The sequence below is a fragment of the Rutilus rutilus genome (assembly GCF_951802725.1).
Source record: "Rutilus rutilus genome assembly, chromosome: 14".
Classification (NCBI taxonomy): domain Eukaryota; kingdom Metazoa; phylum Chordata; class Actinopteri; order Cypriniformes; family Leuciscidae; genus Rutilus; species Rutilus rutilus.
The window spans coordinates 7,134,087-7,155,082 of record NC_140219.1 but is presented as its reverse complement, the minus strand read 5'-3'; the positions used below and the strand labels follow the sequence as shown (position 1 = coordinate 7,155,082).

Genomic DNA, 20,996 nt, shown 5'->3' with positions numbered 1-20,996 from the left:
TTAGAGAACAATACATGTTTCACATTGTCCACAGCCCAAGATCTGCACTGTTGGCATCAATGAAACTGACATTTGGCATTGGCACATGTGACCAAAGGTTTGGCTATAACAGCCTGACCATGAATATTGAACTTGTGGAGCTCCTGACAAACAGTTTTGGTGGAAACAGGAAAGTTGAGGTGCACATTTAATTCTGCAGTGAGTTGGGCAGCTGTGGTTTTATGTATTTTGGATACAATCCGGGTTACATCTTTTTCAGACAGCTTCCTCTTGCGTCAACAGTCACTCCTGTTGGATGTGTTTCGTCCTACTTGGTGCCGGTGGTATGCCGATAGTATAACATAGCTCTCGATACACCACAGGGATTTTCTGTCCTGGTCAGTTGAGCCAGCGAGACGCGCACCAACAGTTTGTCTTCTTTTGTACTCTGATGTGTCTCCCATCATGTTGTGTGAATTCATTGCAATATTTTATGTACAGCTGTGCTATTGCTCTGCTAATTCAATCTTAACTGTCTGCTCTTGGTCACATATAGTTTTGAAACCTCAAATGCTATATTAGCCAGTGTTTAAGTTTCAGTGTCCAACTTTTGTAAGTCATAATAAGGAAGAAAAGACTATCACAACTTCCGTTTCATGCCGACTTTAAATCCTGGAGTTCCGACTAGGTATTTTTACTACATTAACATTATGTTTTTAAAAGACACTTTCTTAATATTCACAAAATGATGATTTTAATGGTTAAATTATTGAAAAGGGTTGTGTAATTTAAACACCTATAAAGTATATTTATATATAAAATCTTGAATAGACTACAGTGCGCGCAAATGCTGTGGTGACCTGAGAAATAAAAATTCTGGCCAATCACACGGCATCTCTTAAAGGACACGAACCACAACAACCAACAGCTTCTTGACATCAAAGCAAAAAAGTTTAATCACTCTCCACACCTTAATTATGACAACAGCTAGTGCTATGTCAGTTTAATGATTTCTAACATTTTTTAGTAGTTACGTAGTTTTAGTTACAGGGTCATTTTCATGAACATTTTAGAGATCATGAGAACTGTAGATGAAATCTGTTAGATTAAAAAACAAATCTTATGCAGGGCATCATTTTAGCCTTGTTTAACAAGCAACAATCTAGACATCTCACACAACAAATAAATCAATTGAAATCCCTAATATTTAATTCACAAGTTTAAATCATTAAGCTGTAAACGTGTTCTCAGAGGAATGTTCTGCCTTCATCCCGCAACGTTAACGATGAGTTCAGAGTTGGGAGATGTGCTCTTCTCTTCCTCACGCTGCTTCTATAGAAGTGTCTCCGTTTCGGCCCTGAGGCTGAGAAATCAGAACAGACACGAGACAGAGACCTTTACGCTCCTGAAACAATCTCACAACACCACAAATTTAGTTTCATCCATTAGGGTTGGGCAGAATTTAAGAAATGGCTCACAGGATGCTGAACTGGAATTGGAATTGGAATGACAGAAAGATGAATAGCAATGCAATGGAATTCAACTGTCTCACAACAGAGGAATTTATTTGGTTTTGCAGAAATGTTTTTTTTTCCAAATGTATACATTTTTTACATAATATAAGCAGCATTCTATAAAATGAAAGTTAATTTAGTAAATATTTTGAATAATAATAATAATAATAATAATAATAATATAACAGCATTCTACAAAATGAAAGTTAATTTAGTAAATATTTTGAATTATATAATATAAAATAATATGAGCATTCTACAAAGTTCATTTTAGTTTATTAAATATTTAAATATAAAATAATATGAGCATGCTACAAAATGAAAGTTAATTTATTAAATATTTTGAATTATATAATATAAAATAATATGAGTATTTTACAAGGTTAATTTTAGTTTATTACATATTTTGAATAATATATCGTGAGCATTCTCCAAATGAAAGTTAAATTATTAAATATTTTGAATAATAATATAATTTAATACGGGCATTCTACAAAATGAAAGTTAATTTATTAAATATTTTAAATAATATAATTCATATAATATAATGTAATTAATATAATATAATAACTGATGAATGAATGAAAGTTAATTTAGTAAATATAATGAAGCATATGACTGATAACTCATTTATTAAAAACTATTTAATTTATAGCATTTTCTGGAAATAACCCATATATTTTATGTATTATGATTTATAATTAATTGAATGGTACACAACATTATCTTACATCCAGATTCATATGTGTATAATTTGTCGCATGTCTGAAGAAATACCTTGACAAAGATGCGTGAAGGCAGAAACCGGCGCAGGAGTTGACTGGAGATGTTTGGAAAGCGCATCAGGTTGATGTTGAGCTGAGGGAGGACTTGATATCCCGCCATCAGAGGATAGAAATTATACAACATCTCCTGTTCTCCACCCGGCAGAATCCGCATCCGCACCTGCACACAGACACAGAATGAGAAAGACCTCGTGAGTAAGTGAGTGTGGTGGCAATAGGAACAGCTACTTTTTTAAGGGCTGTGGGAAAGATAACATTGATTTGTTGATAACCAACAACATTTTTAATTTTCATACTCTCTGTATAGCTTTTTCGGACACCCTTGGACTAAGTGTGAGTAAATTTACTCTGGATCAGCGTTATTATAGATAAACCAAAACTGAAACTAAACCATAAAAACATTTTTTCATTACTTGAAATAAACGTTAACTGAAATAAAATAACATAACTAGGAAACTTATTTCAGCTATATACCAAGGAAACATTTCTTATTTTAATTTAGCCCTGTTTACACCTGGTATTAATATATGTTTTGGTCGATCGGATCACAAGTGGACGACTCTAAATACAGGTGAAAACGTTTTGAGCTTGTCTATTTTCGTTCGCTTCCAGATTCAGTCGAAAACGCATTCGTCCGGATTGCTTTCGTAGTGTAAACGCTCATGTGGTCGAATGTGTTCGAACGGTCACAAAAGACACCTACTCTGCATCTACTGACCTAACACGTGAACATTACGGGAAGAGCTCTAGACAGACGGGATTTAAACTTTGTCGGCTGAAGACCCAAGTTCGGTTTGAAGATGAAAAACAAACCATGCACAATGTTCATTCCTGATCTTTCAATGTTCATTCCTGATTTCTAATACACACGTGTGTCTTGCTAGCCTGGGAAAACCCAGACAAACTTCCGGCAAATTTAGATTTGCTCTGCAAGTAGTCTGGCAAAGAGCCCATTCAAGCCGATTTCTAATCCGTCCAAATCGGGGCACCAATCAGAAACGTTGAGGCGGGCTTTACACGATGACGATCGCTCTGATTGGTTTTAGGTCTATCCAATTGCGCCCAGAGGCATTTGAGTGACGTCCGTTGGTGAAGCGCAGCGCACCAACTTTTAAACGCAATATTATATTCAAATTGCAAACACATGAGGACAGTCTCCATGAAAGACCCACTGGCAGATGAACGTGCTACTACATTTCTCTCCGAAACTGTAGGAAATTAAATTAGATTTAATAGAGGATTTGAACTGTGGCAAGATGATTGACAGGGCAGTTTAAGTGACAGGATGCACGCGACAGATCCTTCCGATAAAGATGACGAAGTAGTATGTCCCAAAGCTTGCCTACTTTTTTTGCTACACATTCAAAAGTAAATACCTTTTCTTCACAAAAAGAGTACATACTTTTATGGCGTAGTGTAACTTAGGCGAATTGGGACGCAGCATATGGCTTTACACGATGACGATCGCTCTGATTGGTTTTAGGTCTATCCAATTGCGCCCAGAGGCATCTGAGCGACGTCCGTTGGTGACACCTCTTTGGAAATGAGTTATTAATGAAGCTTTGCCAGACCATAACTCAGTTACTACTGAGAATGGTCTGGTTTTAACCAGGCTAGTGTCTTGCTGCTGTCAGAGCAGAAACAAAAGCTGATGCTCTCTGTATGTTTTTCTGTCCTCTCCGGTCGTGTTCACCTTCTCCTCGAAGAAATCAGGAAAGAAGTGGTTGAAAGTGGACAGAAGAGTAAACGGAAATGTGTCTCTCTCGTCTACTTGTGATCCGATCGACCAGAACGCATCTTAATACCAGGTGTAAACAGGGGTTTGATGAACAGATTGATTGTAAATTCAAAATAAGTTATTAAATTAATCAAAATAAGACCGAAATAGTGATATACTTTATGTTATCAAATCGCAGTTATTAAATCAAAGGCTGTGATTTAATTACAGAAGTACATAGTATATAGCATTTGGAGACGCAATGTGTGCTAGGTTCACTTTCTTTACAATTACATTAACATTATTTCCAGCGTTTATGTGGACAGAGGTTTAGAGCCTTTCACCAATATTTTACCAAAAAGGACTTGAGGATTTGATATTTTAAAACCATTAATAGACATCAAATCGCTATATATGACAAAATCACAATACTATTCATCAAATAAAATGTATGTGTTGTGAAGGACATATGAAGCCAACTTCTGCTCTGACCTGTTTGAGTCCACTAAACATAAATGCATCGCTGGGCTCCACGCTGATCTCTACATCCTGAACCAGCCCGGTCCGATTCTCCAGATGGTACCGGACAGGTAAAGACTCACGCACACAACCAAACGATGGCAGCTCTACAAAAAGAAGATGAGCAGAATGAATTTATAAGCAACAAAACAGAAAATAAAACTGAGAAAGTAAACAAAACAGTCTCAGATGAGTCAATCCATATTACTGAATTAAATTGAATAAAAAAAAAAACTTAAATTTAAAGTTTGCGTTAGACTGACCTGCATGGACGTACAGAGGAATGTTCTCTACCATCACATGCGGCAGAGTAATGATCGTTCTCACCATTGATGTCTCAGCAGACGCTGATTTTCTGGATAAAAAAAAAAAGTTCATACAGGAAATTAGCATTCATCAAATAAACATATACATTTTCGTTACATGAAATAAAATAAACATTTCCTGCAATATAAAAAATATAAAAAAGGAAAGTCATCACTTTCAGTAAAATATACAGGAACATTCTGAGTAAATGTGAGAATACAAGAGCGGCATCACCTCTTCCAGGAGATGATGTAGTGTCCAGAGGCGACAGTGCTGGTGCCGTTCTGAACAGGAGGACATTTGAGCGGGAAACACTCACTGGCACACTCACTGGTCTGCAGAGTGACTGGACACCACAGAAATGAAATCGCATCAGTGAGTATATTTACAGTACTAACAGCGAACAGGAGTTCCTTAAATACTGTCTGCACGAACAAATAACCAAAGTCGACAAAACGAACACATTTATTAAAATATAACCATCAGAAATAATGTTCTCCCACCTCCTTCTACTTGACTCAGGGGCTGATCGATGGCAGTCATACTGGAGGCCAGCTGTACTTCACTGTTCACCAGCTCGATCGGCCATGGAGACGCGCTCAAAATATCCATCATCAGCAAGAACGGGATGTCCACATACACACGCTCCAAATGCTCAAACTGACACACATAAAACAGATTACCAACCTTATAAAATATATGCTTAAAACTGTCAACATTTAAATGGACAGTTCACATAAAAAAATATATATATTCTGTCATCTAGAGAGCAACAGTGCCGCCCACTTTTTCAGTTGCGTTGGTTCTGGAAGTATTTTCTCCATTAATTTCTCCCATAAGGATTTCAAAAAAGTTGATGTTGAAGCCATGAACCAAATCAACCAGCTACATGGTGAATCATAACATTACAAACTTTGATTTGAAGTAAAGAAGTGTACTTCACAGCTTTAAAGGAACACACCGACTTTTTGGGACTTTAGCTTATTCACCGTAGCCCCCAGAGTTAGATAAGTCCACACATACCCTTCTCATCTCCGTGCGTGCCATAACTCTGTCTGACGCACCCACGTTAGCCTAGCTTAGCACAAATTCTGGAGGTAAACGGCTCCATCTGCTCCCAATAAGTGACAAAATAACGCCAACATTTTCCTATTTACATGTTGTGATTTGTATAGTCACAGCGTGTACAAATAACAAGGTCACATCATCATGAGACACAGCCATCCTCTAACCGTATACATACTGGGAACTATATTCTCAGAAGGCGAAGCACTGCTACTTGGGCGGAGTGATTTACACTGGACTCTTGCATTGTCAATACAAGATCTTGACCAAAAACTGACGCACCTATTGATGGAAATAAGAGTTGTGATGTAATTTCCATCAAGAGGTACATCAGTGTTTGGTCAAGATCTTGGCTAAATAGATCTTTTAGCACGTTTTGCTTGTTTCAACTCTCTGATTTCTCTATGGAAAATGTAATATAGTTTTACTTCCGGAAGACGACTGTTGCACTCTATTCATCTTCATGTCATTCCAAACCCATATGAGCTCCAAAAATGATGGAATAAAGGACAATGCAAAAGGATTAATGCATCTTGATTTGAGAATGTTTAGAAATTTGTACTGGAAATCAAGACAAACAAACTTCGTTAGAAAACCTTTTTTTTGCAGTGTAGAGGAAGTTCATGGTCTGCTCATCACACATAGCTATCGTATGACTTCAAGGAATACAGCGTACGAGTCGTATGGGCTACTTTTGTGCTTTTTGTCATTCCTGGAGCTTGACTGCTATCCCTATTCACTTCCACAGTATAGAAAAATAGCAGCTGAACATTTCCTTTTGTGTTCCATGGAAGAAGAAAAAAGGCATTTGGGCTTGGAACAACATGAGGGTGAGTAAATGATGACAAGTTTCATTACTTAAAGGAGCTGTATGTAAGAAATGTATTTCAATTAATCATAAAATGGCCCTGATATGTCACTAGACATTAAGAAATCATGTTCATTTCAAATACTTACACTCACCTAAAGGATTATTAGGAACACCATACTAATACTGTGTTTGACCCCCTTTCGCCTTCAGAACTGCCTTAATTCTACGTGGCATTGATTCAACAAGGTGCTGAAAGCATTCTTTAGAAATGTTGGCCCATATTGATAGGATAGCATCTTGCAGTTGATGGAGATTTGTGGGATGCACATCCAGGGCACGAAGCTCCCGTTCCACCACATCCCAAAGATGCTCTATTGGGTTGAGATCTGGTGACTGTGGGGGCCATTTTAGTACAGTGAATTCATTGTCATGTTCAAGAAACCAATTTGAAATGATTCGAGCTTTGTGACATGGTGCATTATCCTGCTGGAAGTAGCCATCAGAGGATGGGTACATGGTGGTCATAAAGGGATGGACAAGGTCAGAAACAATGCTCAGGTAGGCCGTGGCATTTAAACGATGCCCAATTGGCACTAAGGGGCCTAAAGTGTGCCAAGAAAACATCCCCCACACCATTACACCACCACCACCAGCCTGCACAGTGGTAACAAGGCATGATGGATCCATGTTCTCATTCTGTTTACGCCAAATTCTGACTCTACCATCTGAATGTCTCAACAGAAATCGAGACTCATCAGACCAGGCAACATTTTTCCAGTCTTCAACTGTCCAATTTTGGTGAGCTCGTGCAAATTGTAGCCTCTTTTTCCTATTTGTAGTGGAGATGAGTGGTACCCGGTGGGGTCTTCTGCTGTTGTAGCCCATCCGCCTCAAGGTTGTGCGTGTTGTGGCTTCACAAATGCTTTGCTGCATACCTCGGTTGTAACGAGTGGTTATTTCAGTCAAAGTTGCTCTTCTATCAGCTTGAATCAGTCGGCCCATTCTCCTCTGACCTCTAGCATCAACAAGGCATTTTCGCCCACAGGACTGCCGCATACTGGATGTTTTTCCCTTTTCACACCATTCTTTGTAAACCCTAGAAATGGTTGTGCGTGAAAATCCCAGTAACTGAGCAGATTGTGAAATACTCAGACCGGCCCGTCTGGCACCAACAACCATGCCACGCTCAAAATTGCTTAAATCACCTTTCTTTCCCATTCTGACATTCAGTTTGGAGTTCAGGAGATTGTCTTGACCAGGACCACACCCCTAAATGCATTGAAGCAACTGCCATGTGATTGGTTGATTAGATAATTGCATTAATGAGAAATTGAACAGGTGTTCCTAATAATCCTTTAGGTGAGTGTATATCACTGACAACAGTAGTCCGGCCAGGATATTGTCATTTAAAAAGTAAAGTTGCAGCCCTCAACTGATGTTGATGTTGTCATGTTGTGTTGTGTTTTGGCCTGAAGCGCCACCCTCCACCTATCTACCAATCACGAAGTCAGTAGTGTTTCGGCATCCGGGTTGCCAGCTCAGCTCTAGTTACCACAGCTGCAGCTACAAACGTTCGTGCAGGATCCTGCAGCCTATCTGGCAACCTCGAGTCAGGGGGGAGGGGAGGGGATACACCGCTCTACAGTAATTTGAAAGTGATTGCAGTACCAGTTTTGGCCACAATCTTACATACGGCTCCTTTAAATCTTAATGTACCATCTAAGTGAACAGGTAGGGCAGCTCTTACCTTACTGGACACAAACTTCATGGCCACTTCAAAGGGAACAACCGTTTCTACAGTAACAGTTTCATCCTACAGTTGAAGAACAAACAATACAACTCTGTGAGTGAAACTGAATACCGGTGTAAAGATTATACCACAAGCAAACAGGGTTATGGGTGAAGTCTATGTTTGGCTCTGACATGATCATCACAAAACTATTTCTCAGCATTCAACAAGCAATTGAATGACGGTATTAGGATTTTGCGTACTTTGTGACACTTGCAGGTGATGTCCTTGCCCTCGACTGTGGCACTCACAGAATAGGCTACGTGAAACAGTAATATTCTGGATCCCGTGCTCACACAGCGGATATACAGGGGCTTCACAATCTGACACACAAGAAAACGTACACAATAGACATACAGGAGTCAAGATCAGCTGATGATCAGTTTCAATCAATTTAATCTGTGAGAATCAGTGAAAAGATGCTGTACCTTCTTTCCAGGTTGCAGATCTCCGAGGGGAATATCAGGAAGCAGGGCAGGATGAGAATCATCACACACCTCAGAGCCGTTTAGTGTGATTTGGGTCGACTGTGTGAGATTGGCATCCTGACCTAATTGAAACAATAGAAATATACAATACACACACAAATGCATTACAATTCGCACATAAGATCTTCACACAGCACGCGTTTTTGCAATACACTTAAAAAAAAATCCATTTCACTCTGACGATGTCACAATACGGAAGAAAAGATCTGTTGGTACTTTTGTGTAAGAGACATTTAGTAATTTTCTATAAAGGGGTCATATAATGGTACATGCACTTTTCCAAGTTGATTGTACTGAAATGTGTGTTGGCAGTGCCTGTACACAACCATCATATAATGATAAAAATCCATCCAGTGTTTTTTTTTAATCTTCTTATACATTTTCCCCTGTCTCAAATCAAGCCGTTTTTGACGCCCCTCCCACGATTGTTGATTGACAGCAATCATAGTCCGCGCGGACCGGCGCGGTCATTGTTGATACGCTGGAGCACTGTCTATGAGCAGAATGGCGTCTAAGCGATTGTGGTGTTCTGTTCTTGGGTGTAATAAGGAACACAGCAGTCATTTTGATGTTCTTAAATCCGAACCGCTGAAGACGCAGTGGCTGAGTTTTGTTTTCGAAGGGAATATTCCCCACGATCAACAGCAATGCTTTCATGTTTGCGCGAATCATTTCACACGCCAGACTGCTTTACAAACGAGGTCAGTATAAAGCTGGTTTTGCTAAGAAGCTGCTCCTGAAAAAAGGATCGGTACGGTACTATTCGTGTTCCTGCTGCACCTCCAGAAGAAGAAGAAGTGAGTGGTAACGTTTTATTAACCTTTATATTAATCTTTGCAAATCACTAGCACGCTTCACGATGAATGCGGCTGTTTACACTCAGGGTACATTACGGCATGTTTTCTATGTACGACGTTCTCAATATAATTCATAATCCCACGTTTATAATGAACAACGCGTTATAGTTATTGTGTTACAAAGGGTGTGCACACAGAACAGAGGGGCGGGGTGAGCCAAGCTCATTATCATTTAAAGACACATGCACTTAAACGGCAAAAGAGCTGTTTTTGACCAGGTAAAATGAGTGTTTTCTTACAATACTAATGAGAATTTTTAATTAAAGTATATTACAAACTTTTAATTTAGACCCTAAAGAATCATATTAGCTTGTACAAAAATGGCATTATATGACCCCTTTAAGATTTCGTGAGTACCTGGTTTGAGGCCTGCAGTAAGTTTGAGGTCTTTGGCCACAGTGTCCTCTTCTGATTGGATGGTTACAGTCAAACAGTACATCTCATTGGTCAGTGTTGGAGGCTCATGAGTCAGCTGTACAGAGATTTTGGGCACTCTGGAAATGATCCTACAAGGCATGATGAGAAATAAAAAATCATTTTATGTTCATAAATTTAAAACTATCCAAAAGAGGCACTTTTAGGAATGTGAATTAAGAAAGTAACTTGACTTTAAAGTTATGCAATAGCATGCATTTAAAGTTCTATTTTCTAAATGCATGGTTTTGATCTTATCCATTCATGTTTATTTATTTAAACGTTTTAACATCATAATTCTTAAAAGGATAGTTCACCCAAAAATGCAAATTCTGTCATCATTTCCTCACCCTCATGTTGTTCCAAACCCTTTCGTTCATCTTCAAAACGCAAATGAAGTATTTTTAAAATAGCTACGCAACTAACACTTTGACACTTCAAAAAGTTCATAAACTAGTCCATATGATTTGAGCGATTCATATTCATATAAGTTGTAGTTGCGTTGAATGTCAATGGAGGAACAGAAATCTCTTAAGATTTTATTTAAAATATCTTCATTTGTGTTTTGAAGATGAACAAAAGACGTGGGGGTTTGGAATGACATGAGGGTGAGTAACTGATGACACTTTTTTCATTTTTGGGTGAACTAGCCCTTTAATCAAAACATATCATAATTTTTGTCAACATATCTTCTGCTGAAACGACAGACTTCTCTCTCTGGTGACACATGATGAACTTCTCCAATCATTTAATCCTTTTAAAACCTGCCACTTTCCTACAATCGACTGCAAGCTCGCATTTGCCTCTACCCAATGAAAAACAGATGAATAGAACCAAGACCCTCCGTACATTTTTTTATAATAATCTGTTACAATCAGATGTAAGAAAAGATCTGTTGCTTCGGATTCATGGCGATTTTAATAATGAAAGAAAATGAACTACACCAGTATTTTTCTGTACTGACTTACAGTGACAATCTACATTTCCTTTTAAATTTTTTTTCAACTTACATAGTGCTGGACTGTATAGACACTGTGTCCCAATCCACCTGTTGCTCTGGGAAGCGTGTCCTCTTCTTAAAGCAGCGGGACGCCAGCAAAGTCTCATGGGAAGAGGCTGCATCCCCCCAGCCGCCCCGCCAGGTCAGATAAACGTAGCGACCGGTCTCTCTGCCTAACATGAGTCCCACACTCGTGATCTGAAAGACAAAAATGAAACAAAACACTATGTACAAGATGTGGCACCATTAGATCTGTTGAAATTAAGTCAATGAAAATGTATATTTTACCTCAACCTTCTTTCCGACATCTTCCGTTTTGGCTACAAATTTGAAGCAGTATTTGCGGGTTTTGCCGGGGACGAGACACATGTTCTCTTGGCTGGAAGATTCTAGAATATCCTTACCTTTAGAGGCGTCCTCCAGCAAACAGTACTGGTTATATTCCTGCAATTCAAATGTCGCCATTAAGAAAAAAGCCAAATGTCAGGGAGTGATGTATGTCAGTGTTAGGTGTGCTGTACCTGGTTGCTGAGGCTGACACACAGTTTTGAGAAGCGCACAGGATGTGGGCAGTCGGCTCTCACATAGACGTGTAGCTGGACAGGCTCATCTATGTGGAAACTAGGGGACAGGAACTTGGCTTTGCACTGAACTGAGAGGAGGACATGAACATAAACATACACATTACATTTTGTTCCATAATGTCATCTAACATAAAAACAATAACATATACTGTACACTATCGTACAAAGGTTTTTTAAATTAATACTTTTATTCAGCAAGAGTGCATTAAATTGATCAAAAGTGAGAGTAAAGACAGTATCAGTTTCCACAAAAATATTAAGCAGCACAACTGTTTTCAACACTGATAATAAGAAATGTTTCTTGAGCAGCAAATCAGCAGGATCATGTGACATTGAAGACTGAAGTAATGATGCTGAAAATTAATCTTTGCCATCAGAGGAATAAATTAAAATATACTGAAATAGAAAAGAGCTATTTTAAATTGTAAGAATGTTTCACAATATTACTGTCTATTTTTCTAATGTTAATTTTTCAGGTTTTGTAATCAATGATTTAGACCAGGGGTGGGGAACGTTGATCCTGGAGGGCCATTGTCCTGCAGAGTTTAGCTCCAACCCTGAATAAAACATTTGGCTGCCTGCAACTTCAGTAATCCTGAAGACATTGATTAGCTTCAGGTGTGTTTGATTAGGGTTGGAGCTAAACTCTGCAGGACAATGGCCCTCCAGGATCAACGTTCCCCACCCCTGATTTAGACCGATCAGCTCCAAAGCTCACCGAAGGGCGCATAGTCCTGGACCTCAATGGTGATCTCATTATTGCCGGCCAGAGAGATGCGGTCACTCCACAGTGACTGGGCCGCCTTCACGGAGACCGGGTCACAGTCTGGTTCAGGCTCTGGAACTTCATTCTGGCAATCGCAAAAGAAAATATCAACTTTATAACCCCTACTAACACACCATATCTATCTACAGTAGGACTTTCAGAATATTCAGTACAAAAAACATAACATATCAAAAATTTTTACATATATTGCCAAGCCCTCTGAACAATATTTCCATACATACCATGAGCACTTTAATCAGATTCTTCTCAATCCTCGACTTCTGCTCTTCAGGGAGGATAGAGGCTAAGCGCACACATATACACGTGTTAATACAGTCACTTTTGAATGTGGTGAAGCTGAGTCTCTACACATGGTGTTCATATACCTCTGCCCACAAGCTCCATAGAGTAGGTGATGTAGTCTTTCACTTGACCCATGAGGTAGGAGCACTTCAGAGCCGTGCACAGGATAGACGTCAGCAGAGACCACCAGCGCTCAGTACGGTAGTCACACATGACATAATCCAACAGTCTGAGGAGTCACAATACAATAACTCATATTAGGAATACAGAGCTGTATCTGTGTATACTGGAGTAGAGTGCATTCTGAATTTAACTCACTTTAATGCTTTGGTGTAGTCTTTTGCATGATAATACTCCTCTCCCATCTGAACCACTTCATAAGGGGACAGAAAAAAGAGAGAGCAAGAATGTTATTTGCTTTACTATGCAATTAAATAAAGAACTGAAAATCTGGTTGATGAAGAATGTGTGAAAGTGTGTTTCTGGACTAACTGAGATGGCTCTTCATTCGTGGACACTTGTACTTCTTAAACTGGGCGACAGCATTACTGAGGAGAGCAATGATCAGCTCCTGACACCAGAAACACATAAATACAACCATAGGGAGAGAAATATTGCTGTAAAATATAATATAAAACTGTTCAAATTCCTAAAAAGGCCCTTAGCATTCCTTATAATTCCTTACTCCTCATGACTGACTCACTTTGAGAATTCAATACTTTCTGACCTGAACATTCACATCTTAAAAACAGTCTGAAATCAAATTCACAAAAGAACCTGAAGATATAACTTAATGTATGTCATGAAATAACAGGCATTGCAGATATCCCACCGAGTGAAGCACATCTCTCTCTTTGACTTGAAGAGCGAGGATGCCTTGTTTCTCCTTCTCAGAGTCAGGAGGATCAATGCCTGAGGGTCAAAGGTCACTGGGTCAGAAATAAGACTTCATAACACCTAGGTACAGTATGTAAACTTCCAAGCTTCATATTTATACATGACACCAACAACTCATGCCATTTTACTACATTTTAAAGTTATTTCTATTTTTAACGTAAGCTGACTCGACTCACACATAAACTATTTGGATGAATAAAAACACGTCTGGTAAAAAAACGAATTAAAAAAATTATATTTTGTATAAAGTCTTTTTTAAGGAAAATGCAATAATGACTTTTAATAGTCGTGGAAAAATCGAATCAGTAAAGTTTTGCAAACTAATGGGCACGTTTAGAATATGGCACTAAAAATGAAATGTATTATTTCTTGTTTTATTGTTGTTGGGGCTATTGAATTATTGACGGCATGTAAAAACCCAATTGGGCAAGCAGAGTTTTTATTTTTACATTACAGTAATGAGAATTTGTTTTTGTTTTTGAGTCAATATGCTTGAAAGTCATGAAAATAATACAAATTAAATAATAAGATATAAAATAAAATAATTGAATATTATATATAATAATTTGGGGGTAAAACACAACATGTTCTTGACAGGTTTTGTAAGATTCACCCAAAGACACAGATAGATTCAGAAAGGGTGATAGTGCTTCCCAAGCCATTACTCACTCTGATGTCCCTGTCTCCAAGGTCTCTGTCCGTAGAAGTCTAGAGCTCCGGAGGGGGTCTCTAATGGGTCAGGTGCAGGATAGCCCAAACCTGGCTGGAACACGACCATTTCGCATCACAAACTCAAACAAATGCAGATGACATTAATGATGCATTGCATTGTGGGTAGCAGTACCTCATGACCACAGAGCTGTCCCGCTTGCTGCTTGCGCTCCTGAGCATAATAAGCACCCTGTTGATAGTAGAATCCTGGGTTCTGGGTCTGGATGGCGGTGAGGCCCAGTTTAATAGCTTCATCGAACAGATCACCAAATGACTGAAACCTACAGAGAGAGAAAGAACAATCAAGTGTGTGCATTTATGAATAAAATTCAATTTACATTTATTTGTATAGCACTTTTCACAATACATATTTCAAAGCAGCTTTACAGAAAATGCATCCGTCTACATTACAGTTTAGAGTAATTTGTTATCAGAGGTGACTGTGTCCCAAGTAATGTCCATATGTTAGAAATGTACAGTTAGCTAACATCATGTATTCATTTAGACAGAAACAATCTCATTAAAGCAGTTATTACAAGTTGTGATCATAATGATTACAATATATAAAAAAAATCAAAACAAGAGGTCAGCAATAAGTGGAATAGCTTTTAAAAAACTAATAATTCTAAACTTCGCTTTTCTTTTTTTCTACATGTGCCGAGTCAGTATTACGTTTGTTGAGCAACATGCGTTGAAAACATTATGCAATGAGGCATTTGGTGTAGTGTTGAAGGATGGTCTAAATGATTGCTACTTCAAAAACAAAACACCCACAACTTCTTTACAATGTTCTGGTGCCGAGATATGTCTGGTTAATTGAAAATATCCCACTCCCTCTACAATGTTCTGCTTCAGAGATATCCCTCTCACTCCCACTTCCTCTCAATCTGTCTACACAATGGGGAGGACATAAACTAATCAGAAAAACAAGGCATCAATAAGAGAACAATAAAATCATTTAAACTACAAATCATAGTCAAACTGTGACATGTTTTAGATCTCTAATTAGACCCAAATTCCTAAAACCCCAAAACCTTTTACCATTGATCAAATCTTTGTCTAAGAACATAAAATAAGAATGCATGCATATGGCAGGGTTGAATCGTACTGTTTAGACATCCAGGCGGTGTGTTCAAACGCCAGCTCTGCACTTCCAATCTTCTTCTTACAGAGGTCGATGTGTTTGCGGAACTGAGCGATGGCGTCCAGGGGGGTGTTGTGCTGAAAACAAAGCCTGCAGATCTGCGAGAGAAGACCACTGTTAGACACTGAACCAAATGCAACTGAACGTGACAGTGCTGTTTAGAAGAAAATGAAAACAGGAAATGAACAGAGCTTCCTGTGCAGAATTTACAGCTGTTTAGATGACACCTCATACTGGCCGTGTGCAAGCACCACTCAGAACATCTAATAATCTAGTTTACCTTGTAGTTGATGAATCCAGCCATGGTTTTGATCTCAAGCATGTTGGTTTCATGAGCTCGGAGTTCATGAATTAGAACATAAGCAGTCCTGTAATATCTGTGAGACAGAACACACAGAATGTGTGAGGGTCCTTATGAATAAATACTAACTATTTATTTAGGCAATAGACCCTAGTCAGTGTAGTGCTATATTTACTTTTTGACAGGAATGAAAACGAGGCTGTGAGGGATAGAAATACAGTTCAATGGATTGTACTGTCGTTTAACATACAGATTGTTCAGCTGAAGAAATGTATTTAGGAAAAAAAAACATTCAGCAGACAAAAACTGCATAAAACAGTTTTGCCATTTATGAAATTATGTGATCTAGGGCTTTTATAGAGTGCGCTTCATTGTAAAAACTGTGGCTGCATCCAAAATCGCATACTCTCTCTTGTGCAGGTACTTGTTACTTACTTATTACTTTTGAATAAGTAATTACTAAACGACTGCTAAAAAAGTATGTTCTATACAGTATGAATGTGTGTAATACGACTGTGATCTGGGCACAATACATCTGCCATGCTGTCATTATCATGTGACCGACCAGCGTCAGTTACATCGCTTCACTTCCATTCACAAATCCTCTCCTGTGGTCTCATGGGATAGTAAAGTGTCCACCATTTGCACACTTCAGAATCTCGCTGGAAGTAGTAAGTCATCCGGGTACTTTTTGCCTACTGTTTTATGAGTACTGTAAATTCAGACATACTTCTTTTGTCACATGTAGTCACAAAAGTTGTCACTTTTGTCTATATAGTAGGGAAGTATGCGATTTCGGATGCAGCCAGTAAGTTTATCCCTCACAGCTTTTTCTTCATATGCGTTAAATTCATTCCATGTTAAAAAGGCTTTCAAACCCTAATGCAGGGAAATAAAATGTAATGTAAAAATAGCAATGTAAAAACTCCTGTTAACAGCACTTACTTGAGGGCGTTCTGAGTGTCCTGTTTTAGTTCACTGAAGAAGCCCATCTTAAACTGGTGCCTGACAAACAGCAACTAGAATTCAAAGCATTCAAGGTTTTTTGCAGAAGTTGGGCTTTTTCACACTCAACAGATGACTAACAAACCAAGAACCATAATAAAAATAATGGTTACACTTATAGTTTAGGGTCCAATTCTCATTATAAACTAGTTGCTTATTAGCATGCATATTACTAGGATATTGGCTGTTTATTAGTACTTATAAAGCACATATTAATGCTTTATTCTGCATGACCATATTCTACATCTCTAATCCTACCCAATACCTAAACTTAACAACTACCTTACTTACTATTAATAAGCAGTAATTAAGAGTTTATTGAGGCAAAAGTCATAGTTAGAGAGTTGGACCCTAAACTAAAGTGTGACCAAAAAAGTAATTGTGGAGTACTTATTTTGCATGCATGTCCTATTCTTTATGTAGGCTATGCATTCAAAAGATGTCACTTTCGTATTAGTTGTAATGCCTCTATTTGAGTATTATGAACTTAACATACTTCCACAAAGGTTAAAAGACCTTTGTGGAAAAGTTAGGTGTTTATTTTTGGAGTTCTAGAAAGGGCTCCTAGTTACCTGGTGTGTAGTTTTGTTGAGGAACTCCTTGTGAGATTTCACTCTCCTGATCTCATTATAATAGTAGGTCTGAGCATGTTCGTAGAATGCATTCTCCAACCTGCAGGCAGATAAATACACCAAATTAAAATATTAATGAAAAATGCACAAAATTGTCTGTCAATCGCTTCCGTCACTTTGTGTCATGTATTCTGGGCTGCGATTGAGGCAGTATATACAGTGTTTTTTTTTTGTTTTTTTTTCAGTGATTTAGTGAACTTTTAAATACCTTTATAAACATAACACAAAAGTAAATAAAATGGACCTTATATTTATGTTTTTTGTAGACTAAAATTACTTTTCTATTTATATTATTATTAACATATTATTCATAAAACATCTTATGTTTTTATTGAGTTTATATGTTTTTAATGAGTACTTAGCAAAGATGCGTTTTGGTCGATCGGATCACAAGTGGACGAATCTAAATACTGGTGTAAACGGGGTCTAAAACGTTTTGAGCTTGTCCACTTTCGACACTTCCAGAGGTAGTCGAAAAACATTTGACTGGATTGCTTTCGTAGTGTAGACGCTCATGTGGTCGAATGTGTTCGAACAGCCACAAAGGACCACCTACTCTCCGCCTACTGACCTAATGTGTAAACATTATGGGAAGTGGGCTAGACAGACGGGATTTAAACTTAGACCCTCCCCTTGAAGAAATTAGGGCAGAAGTGGTTCAACGTGGACAAAAGAGACGGATTAAACATTAAGTGTAAACGGGTATGTTTCTCCCTAGTCTACTTGTTATCCGATCAACCAAAACGCATCTTAATACCAGGTGTAAACAGGGACGAGACTAACCTAATGATGTATCCCACCAGGTGGTCAGTATGGGGCAGGACAAACAGGGACTTCCCAGACAGGTCACAGGCACCACATAGAGAAGAAGCCCTCTCAGACGCCACCAGATCTTCACCTGAGACACAACCACATCTTTACCCATTAACAACTAGCCAAGACACAGATTGAAGTCCCTGAAACACGGATTTTAGATTTGTGATACCTGGTGGGAGAGGAGTTTTCTTCTGAATCAAAACAACAGCAACCTTCGTGTTTCTTCCCTGTAAACTTGTCCTGTGAGAAAAAAATTTGTCTCTGATCCGACATCAACAAACAACAATTAAAAAAAACCTGTTTGGATTTGTCCAAAATCTCTATTTTGTTTCAAAATTTGGAGTTCAACTGATTTTTCACCAACCATTAACAAACGTTTTTGCACCCATGTATCCAGATTTACACTACTATTTAAAACTTTAGAGTCAATACAATTAGTTTTTTTAAAGAAATTAATACTTTTATTCAGAAAAGATGCATTAAATTGATCAAAAATGACAGTAAAGACATTCATAATGTTACAAATGATTTCCAATTCAAATAAATGCTAATATAAGAAAATATTAAGCAACTGGTTTTGATATTGATGATAATAATAAATGTTTCATGAGCAGCAAATTTGCACATTAGAATGATTTTTAAAGGATCATGTGACACTGAAGACTGGAGTAATGGTGCTGAAAATTCAGCTTTACATCACAGGAATCAATTGTATTTTTAATCAAATAAATGGAGCCTTGGTAGCGACCCTCCCCATCACCTCCCCCCCCCCACCAACTTTAGAACAGGGAAGCTGTTTGTTAGATGACTAGTTGACAATCATGACTCGTTTATAAAACTTTACCTGACGATTTCCACTTTGGTTGCACATTCGGACTGCTTTTCCTTCCATTGCGGATCATCCCAGTCCAGCTCATAAAACAGCACGACCAGCGCAGGCACCAAGTTGAGATGTTTGTTCATCCAACCCGTCTTCAGAATCCCTTTTGGGATGTACCACTCGTACGATGTTCTCTGACAAGAAAAGAGAACACAAAAGCCAAGTGGCACGAGTTAAATTAATTTGTTTTCCAAGTAATAAACTTATGTAGACTGTTTGACGATGACACCTATTGAATCGTAGGCTACGACACAAGTTAGTAGGCTATAGAAGAATAAAACATCATCAGCATACGGCTATTGGTAAACAAATAGAGCCAGATGAATTATTCTTTGGCAATTGTGGTTTTTATGTGACCTGAAAAAAAGGTTAGATAGGCATGTACATTTTGCAACTGGAGTTTGAGGCAAGTAGTTTTACATTTTAGCGCTATTTCATGTTGCATTTTTTTATTGGCTAGTCAGTAGACCGCAGCAAACACACTGAGAGTTGGTCATGCTAAATTTATGACACTGTCAGAAAATGATCGCAGGCTATCTTTGGTCGCAAGCCGTCTTTAAACATCTCTCACTGTGCGACGTAGGACCACTGGTTAGGAGCCACGACCACAGGAATCACCACGATTGGTCATCTTTCATCTGGGACAGCCCAAAATCGTACATTGTGTCCCTGGCATAAGACACATCTAAAAAATCTTAAGACGGTTTCATAGCTCTTTTGTCTCACCTTGGTTCTGCACTTTGGATACTCATGGTCTCCTGCCAGAACTTTGAAAGAGATAGGTACTCTGTCTGCCCGCCGGTTGGCACAGAAAGCATCCCATATGGCTCTGTGGATGGCATTATAAACCACATCCAGGCCTGTCAGAGCCACAAAGGCCATGGGCCTGCAGCACAGCTCTGGAGGAAGATCCCATTGCGCTGGACTCATGATACCGACTGACCAGCAAAAAAAACAACAACAACACAGATCAAGTCAATACACACAGAACAGCACGGACTTCTAGATGACAATCAACTGAACACAAAGAGATAAATGACCGTGGTTTATGGAATATGGAACATGGTTTATGTTTAAGGATCCTGCAGAGAGTGACTTGAACCAACAGAAAACTCGGAATATGAAGACAGTAGCTCAGTGACACACCGAAACATGCGTAACGTTACATAAATTATTTTATTTATAGTTGAGAAGTCTGCAATTTGGCTGCAAACGGTCAAAGGATAGACCATCTGATTCCTTCAGTTGTCACCCGTGACAGCTGATGCTATTCTGTGAATGCTAAAGCTAACACTCAGTATCAGCCAGTTAAACAGTATTAATATGCCTAGCACTGTCACTTATAACGAGCAAACATTAGTCTATGAGCTGGAATGTATTTACCTTTAGGTTCAAATAGTGTTTTGCACGGTTTTCAGCAGGCTGGTCTACATTAATGTTCAGCTCTTGCTTATAATTCAAACCCCACCTTCATCATCATAACATATGACTGCTTTCTCTGCGGCTTTTTACGTCGGTTTCCAGAAGTCGCGTCTCTTTGGCGCCACCTGCACTTTCACCGGCTCTATAACAGTTATGAGAAAATTGCATACATAATACCATGTCCAATTTTTTCCTAAATAAATGCTCCACATCAACCCAAAATATTTGCGTATGAATGCAATGGAAAAATTATAAATGAAATTGTTTTCTTGAGCTGTCCCCTAGTGTTTT

The 20,996-nt window shown here is 38.5% G+C and overlaps 1 protein-coding gene across 2 annotated transcripts; it reads right to left on the bottom strand.

The window, feature by feature from the left end:
- Nucleotides 1–908: 908 nt before the first annotated feature.
- Nucleotides 909–20,806, bottom strand: trappc11 (trafficking protein particle complex subunit 11). 2 transcript variants are annotated; one of them, XM_084430837.1, is made up of 30 exons: nucleotides 20,667–20,806; nucleotides 20,010–20,221; nucleotides 19,248–19,417; nucleotides 18,573–18,664; nucleotides 18,371–18,485; nucleotides 17,528–17,627; nucleotides 16,896–16,969; nucleotides 15,930–16,026; nucleotides 15,614–15,747; nucleotides 14,639–14,786; nucleotides 14,464–14,557; nucleotides 13,730–13,809; nucleotides 13,390–13,468; nucleotides 13,216–13,270; nucleotides 12,981–13,126; nucleotides 12,837–12,898; nucleotides 12,547–12,679; nucleotides 11,766–11,896; nucleotides 11,533–11,688; nucleotides 11,255–11,442; nucleotides 10,188–10,336; nucleotides 8,914–9,035; nucleotides 8,689–8,808; nucleotides 8,444–8,509; nucleotides 5,324–5,480; nucleotides 5,055–5,166; nucleotides 4,778–4,869; nucleotides 4,488–4,621; nucleotides 2,271–2,438; nucleotides 909–1,342 (listed from the first exon to the last, which is right to left on the bottom strand). In XM_084430837.1, the coding sequence occupies exons 2-30, from the start codon at nucleotides 20,211–20,213 to the stop codon at nucleotides 1,301–1,303; spliced, it is 3,420 nt and encodes a 1,139-aa protein (XP_084286963.1). In that variant the 5' UTR covers nucleotides 20,214–20,221; nucleotides 20,667–20,806; the 3' UTR covers nucleotides 909–1,300. The 2 variants fall into 2 exon arrangements, with proteins under 2 accessions (XP_084286963.1, XP_084286964.1); XM_084430838.1 differs by having other exon boundaries at nucleotides 18,573–18,643.
- Nucleotides 20,807–20,996: the final 190 nt, after the last annotated feature.